General features: G+C 46.9%; 1 protein-coding gene across 1 annotated transcript in view; it reads left to right on the top strand.

Moving 5' to 3' along the window:
• Positions 1–6,354, top strand: part of COL4A4 (collagen type IV alpha 4 chain) — a 135,041-nt gene that overhangs the window by 57,970 nt on the left and 70,717 nt on the right. The window contains exons 19-21 of the mRNA XM_045294258.1: positions 2,409–2,597; positions 3,597–3,686; positions 5,540–5,703. Coding sequence (XP_045150193.1) covers positions 2,409–2,597; positions 3,597–3,686; positions 5,540–5,703 — 443 coding nt within the window. The remainder of the gene's footprint in view (positions 1–2,408; positions 2,598–3,596; positions 3,687–5,539; positions 5,704–6,354) is intronic.

The following is a 6,354-nucleotide window of genomic DNA, read 5'->3' as shown; positions in this document are numbered from 1 at the left end:
CCCAGCGCTGTCCGGTCCTGCGCCATCCTTGCCATCATTACTGTGTGTGAGCTCATTGTCCAGGTCACATCCGTCCATCTCATTGAGGGTCTCCTTCTTTTTGCTGCCCCTCTACTTTACCATGTATGACATCCCTCTCCAGGGACTGGTCCCTCCTGATAACCTGCCCAAAGTACTCACCACTCTCACCTTACAACAACAAACACAAACCACTGCCATCGAGTGAATGCCAACTCACAGCAATCTTAGTAGCGTTTCCAAGACTGCCCCTCCTTAAAGGACCTGATGCTGCCTCATTCTTCTCCCTTGGAGTGGTTTGTGAGTTTCAGTCACTGAGCTTGTGGGTAGCAGGATAGGACAGTGCTTACCGAAGAGCACCAGTGGGGTCCTTTTACCTGCACCCTAAAATAGGCCTTATGATGAAGGATGCAAGGCTGGATCTCGCCAACTTTGGGCATGTCATCAGGAGGGACCAGTCCCCAGAGGAAGACGTCAGGCTGGATAAAATAGGGTGCCATGCTGCGTAAAAGAACAAAACTCCTCAATGAGACTGACGGGCACAGTGGCTGCCACAACGGGCTCAAGCAAAGACCGATGGTGAGGATGGCACAGACCGGGCGGCGGGGTTGTGCTCGGGTGTGTATAGGGTTGCGGAGAGTTGGAAGCTGCTCAACAGCGCCTAACAAGAACATCTCCAGAGTAGTCTAAGAAGTAGGTATCTGTAACAGGCTTTCCATAAGATTATCACACACAGGTGCCTTTAGAAACTGCTGCTAGAGTTAGTGTTCCATTCCCTTCTCCAGCCTCCTGGGCGGCTCTTCTTGCTGTTAAATTCAAGTCAACACCAGGCCCCAAGCTAAATTGTCTCCTAGGTGAAACACAGAAATAAAAATGCCTAAATTAAGGAGGGGAAATGGTTAACAAACAACCTTAAAACACCAGCTCTTTCCCTACCCACAAAATAATTCAAGCACAAATGACCTATTTAAAAAATGTGCAAAAGACAGAAACAGGTAGTTCAGCTAAAGTGACACTGAAGTGGCTGAGAAACACATGAAAAATGCCCATGATCACGGGGAGATGCAAATTAAAACTTCAGTGAGATACCACCTTACACTCACAATGATAGCCCCCTTTAAAAAACAAAACAAAACCAGAAAACAACAAGTGCTGGGGAGGATGTGGAGAAAATGGAATTTCTATACACTACTGGCGGACTGGGACATACAACCACTCTGGCCATACTTCTTCCAAGATGGATTTGCTTGTTCTTTTTCAGTCTCTGGTACTTTCAATGTTCATCGCCAGCACCATAATCCAATCCCATACGATGCAGCGATACCAATATTAGGCACCTCCCCCAAAGAAATGAGACAAAACATGCAGTGCGTGCTCACCCATGTTTACGGCAGCGCAGTTCACAATAGCAAGAAACTGGAAGCAGCCCATGTGCCCAACAGGGGAAGACTGGATAAAGAAACCATGGTAACATGCACACAATGGATACTATGCACCCCGAAAGACAGTGAGGAAAGCATGAACTACCGAATGGAATGGGAAGACCTGGAGCCATTATGCTGAGTGCAGTCTGTCAATCACAAAATGGCAAAGCCCACTACTATAGACTAGGCAGTTTTCTGCTCTTAGAATAGATAAACTGTTGATCGGTCTTCCCAAACAATGGGGTACACAGCCTGCCTAGTGTCCAGGAATCCTACATGTAGGCTCCAGGAACCCCCTTATAGGCTCCATAGAACCCCCTTATATGCTCTTCTTAAGAACCACCTCAAAGAAGAGGCATCACCTCAGCTGGGGTCACTCCTTCCAGAAGGGGGGACAGGGAGAAGACCCTCCACTTGATGCCCTACGACACTGAGATAAGGTCACACCAGATCCCTGGACACGCTCAGCAGTGAGAGGGGCCGTGGTCCAGCTGCCGTGCAGCGCACTGGGAGGTGCGTCACTGCAGATGCTGTCAGGGTAACATCATCTCCCTCTTGAGCCATTGTAGGCTTGCTCTCCTAATAAGTATTTTCTGGTTGCTTTTCAGTCAAGGTTTTCTCTGCTTTGCTTGGTTATTGTTGTTTTGTATGTTTTTCCTGTATATGAAATCCAAGGTAGGTAAATCTATAGAGATGGTAACTGGAATAATGGTTCCTTGGGCATATGGCCGGGGAGATCGGGGGCGGGAGGGGGAAGAAACGGGTCTCTAATATCAGGAGGACAAGAAAGAAGAAAACGGTCCAAACTTGATTATGGGGATGACTGTATGACCCTTCTTAGTGTGACTGAACTATCGAATCGCATGATATGTGCATTATATGGCAAGAAAACTGTTAAAAGCAAACAACAGAAATGAGTTCTGTGGTCTACGGAAGGCCACGGACTTTAGTCATAGTCTGTGTGATTTTCATTATTGGTTTCTCTTGGAGGTATGATGGGACCCCCTGGCCCCCAAGGGTTTCCCGGTTATCCGGGGCTTCCGGGGACAGCCGGTGTTCCTGCGAGAGCTGACTCAGTTCCAGGGAAACCAGGGAACCCAGGACCCCCTGGCTTGCCCGGCGCACCAGGGATACAGGGACCTCCAGGATCAGAAGGTGACATGAGCCTCATGTTTCATATTCCTTAGCATGTATGGTGCCGTGGAGGTTGCCATGTATGTAATATTTATGTGATGTAATGTGTATAATGTGTCATGAGCAAAGTGAGTCATGAAATTCTCTTTACAAATAAGTAAATTGAGCTTGAACTGGTATGTCAGCGGAGGCCTGTGGAATGACTTGGTTGGGAGTTCAAGTGCAAAGGGTAGTCTTCCGGGAGTCTGAAAATAATGCCCCGCTAGAACAATGAAGAGCTAGTGATGCAGACAGGCGGACAGTCGGAGAGGGCAATTAAGAGAAGAGACAGCTGCTGGTGTGCAAAGCATCCCTGGTCCCACAGCCGGGTTAGCACCCAGCTCCCCGAGGTCTGCAGGACTTTCGAAGATGCTGCTTGCTCCTATTGCGTCTTTCCCCTGTCCCTTTGTCCTGGCGCTTCGATCATTGTAGTTTACCCATTTTCTGTTGGGTCGTGTTTGTTTGTTTGTTTGGTTGGTTGGTTGTTTTTCATGAGATTTTGGAGACAGGGTTGGATCTGTGCTTTGTGTTTTGTCTCCCATCACAGAAGTCTCTGGAATTTGGCTTGTAAAATGCCCCGATGGAGGCTGTCCTCATTAGTTCAAAGCTTCAAGGCAGACCTAGACTGGTGGTCTTTTAAAAACGGGTTTTGCTTCTTGGCTTTGTGTCCCATGGCTTTGCTCTGCACCGCCATGGAATTCCATCAACGCAGCGGAGGAATGGCGCTATAAGCAGTTATGGCAGCAGCTGCGTGGCAGGGCCCACGTGTGTGGTCTGTTTCTGGAGATGATCAGAGATCAGATCAGACAGGAAGATCACAGGAAAGGAACAAAAGTAGACAGAGGGGAAGAAGGGAATGTAGGGAAGATGAAGTAGCTATGAGAGCCACTGGGACTTATCCTAGAGAAGACAGTCCTAAATAATAATAACAATAATAATATAACAATAACAATAATGGGATTCTCTCTGTCCACCGTAAAGTGGTATATTGTCGTGCTGGATACCCTGGACCACAAGGACTGAAAGGCAAGGTGGGTCCTCCCGGAGGAAGAGGCTGCAAAGGAGAAAAAGGCAAGTCGGCATCGGGGTGGGATTTCTAGATGGCAGTGACATGGGGTGGGTTTGGCGTGTGACAAAATGAGCGATGTGGCAGATCTGGAAGAGTTGTCCACCGCCGTGGCCCCTAGCAGCAGCTCTATATGCTTATGATCTGGGTAAGTCTCCTCAGAAAACGCAAATCCTCCTCTAACGCCACTAAAGGAGTCGCCCAGGTGCTATTGAGTTTGTCTCAGAAGACTGACATCTTCCACCAGGTCCTCATGAGTCTTTGATAACAGCAGACTCGGGGTAGGGTTGGTATTTTACCTCAGTCTCTCTCTGTGGGGTCTCCTTTGCAGTTAAGGCGCCACTGAGGCAGTTCCGGTTCACAGCAACCTCATGGACAACAGAGCAAAACATCACCTGGCCACGTGCCATCCTCACAGTTGTTCTTGTTTGAGCCCACTGTGTCAATCCACTTTATTTTATTTATCCTTTTTTTTTTTTTTGCCCCTCTACTTTCCCACAGAGACTGGTCTCTCCTGAGAACATATCCAAAGCCTGTGAGATGAAGGGTTGTCATCCTTGGCGCTAAGGAGCATTCTAGCTGTACTTCTTCCAAAACATATTTATTCTTTTGGCAGTCCATGATTCAAACACACCAATTCCTCTTTGGTCTTCCTTATTCAATGTTCAACTTTCACATGCATATGAGACAAGAGAAAATACCATGGCCTGGGTCAGGCGCACCTTAGTCCTCAAAGTGACCTTCCTGCTTTTCAGCACTTTAAAGACGTCTCACGCAGCAGATTGACCCAATGTGATGATAAGCATCATATGCCCATCATCGTATTACTTTCTCACTCTACATTGTTTAGCCTCTTAATAAAATAAAGAAGACTTTATTTTATATAGCAGTTTTTTGTTTCATAAAAATGATGTAGAAACTACAGGTAGGCTACCCCTTCTCCATTTTGTCATGGTTTTTCCATTGGATGACATCTTCCATCCCTGTGTATAGTTGGCTCAATTGATCGACCAATGTGGACACATCATTATTTACTAAAGCCCACCATCTACATCAAGGTTCCCGTCTGACTCCTCTTTGATGGCCCTAGTCAGGCGGATGTCATTGTTGTGGGCTCTTGAGTAGATTCCAGCTCATAGCAACCTGCTAAGGCAGAGGAGAGTTGCTCCAGGGGTGTCCAAGGCGATAACCTCCATGCCTTAGAAACTACTGGAAGATGAGCAGTCTGCTTCTCAAGATGACAGCCGCAGAAACACTGTGGGGTAGTTCTGCTCTGTCCGGTAGGGTCCCCAGGAGTCAAAATTGACATGACGGCAAGGAGTGATTTGTTTGAGTCATTACTGAAACAGGGTCACCTCCTTTTCCCCAGAGCTGCTGTGTGGGGGTTTGAACTGCTGACCTTAACCTGGAAGATGATAAATAATCCTTGTCCACAGCTGGTTTTGTTACTTTAATGGTTCAGAGTCTCTGTTCCAACCTAATTTACTTTAGACTCCATTTTTGTTGGTGTTTCTTTGCTAAAAGCAAAATAAGAAACTTAAAAATGTGTAAAACATAGGAGACTTTATTTTTCAAGCCCTTCAGTAAAATTAAATATACATTTCTGCCCAAGAATTTCTCAGAATGGATTTATTAAGAAACAAAACACTTTATTTGTCTAGAAACCCTTTATCGACTGCCCCCTGGTAGACAGAGCCAAGCCCCACATTGCAAATTATCAGTCGCTTAATAAGAATCATTCACATTAGGTCCCTGTAACCCCCACTCCCCTTAAAGATTGGTTATGACTATGGTAAACTCCTTATTGTGAATTTTATTCAAAAGACATGACGGAGCTTCATGCTTCTCTCCTGCCTAGGAAACGAAGGGCTTTGTGCCTGTGAGCCTGGTCCCATGGGCCCCCCCGGCCCCCCCGGACTCCCTGGGATGCAGGGTAGTAAAGGCGACATGGGACTCCCTGGCTGGCTTGGAGGAAAAGGTGACCCAGGCCCTCCTGGTGTGGAAGGATCGCCGGGTGCCCTGGTGAGTAGGGCTCGTCAGTGTTTCTGGTGAGCTCAGGTGGATGGTGGTCGAATTTATGTCTACGATGAGTCAGAGCCAACTGGATGGCCATGAGTTTGTTTTTTATATGGTATGTTTTGAACCTATGCACATATTAATGACCAAAAATAATTTTGTAAACTTAAAAAAAAATTATGAATTAGTGAAGGTTTATAGAACAGATGAACCGTTTCACGGACAACTTACATATACGTTTTGTTTTAACTCTCCCTTTGCGATCCCCTCAGCGGAACATCTCTTATCCCATTTCCTCTCTGTGTTTCCCGATTCCCTTCCTCCTCCTGTCCTAACCCTCCGAATTTTGTCCTGGGGCACATGCTGCCCTTTTGATCGAAATGGCTGATTATCCTAACATGGAGGTGAGTTCAGTTCCAGACCTGAAGGGTGATTAACGGTCCCACCCTGGCGGGTCCCACCAGACTCTATCTGACCGGCAAGCCTGACCCGTTTTAGAGAGGGGAACAAAACTGTACATTCTGTGACGCCGGTGTTTTGATAAACGGCTCAGACTCCCTGGGCTGTGGTATTCATTCCTCCAGGGTACCAAGGTCTTATTTTGGAAGCCTCCCTCGGGTAAAACCATGTCCTAAATAGTCCAGTCTCAGTAACACC

Source organism: Echinops telfairi, unplaced genomic scaffold (assembly GCF_000313985.2).
Source record: "Echinops telfairi isolate 266 unplaced genomic scaffold, ASM31398v2 ScPeMD7_3;HRSCAF=10, whole genome shotgun sequence".
In the NCBI taxonomy this organism is placed as follows: Eukaryota; Metazoa; Chordata; class Mammalia; order Afrosoricida; family Tenrecidae; genus Echinops; species Echinops telfairi.
This window is presented reverse-complemented; position numbering and strand designations above follow the sequence as displayed.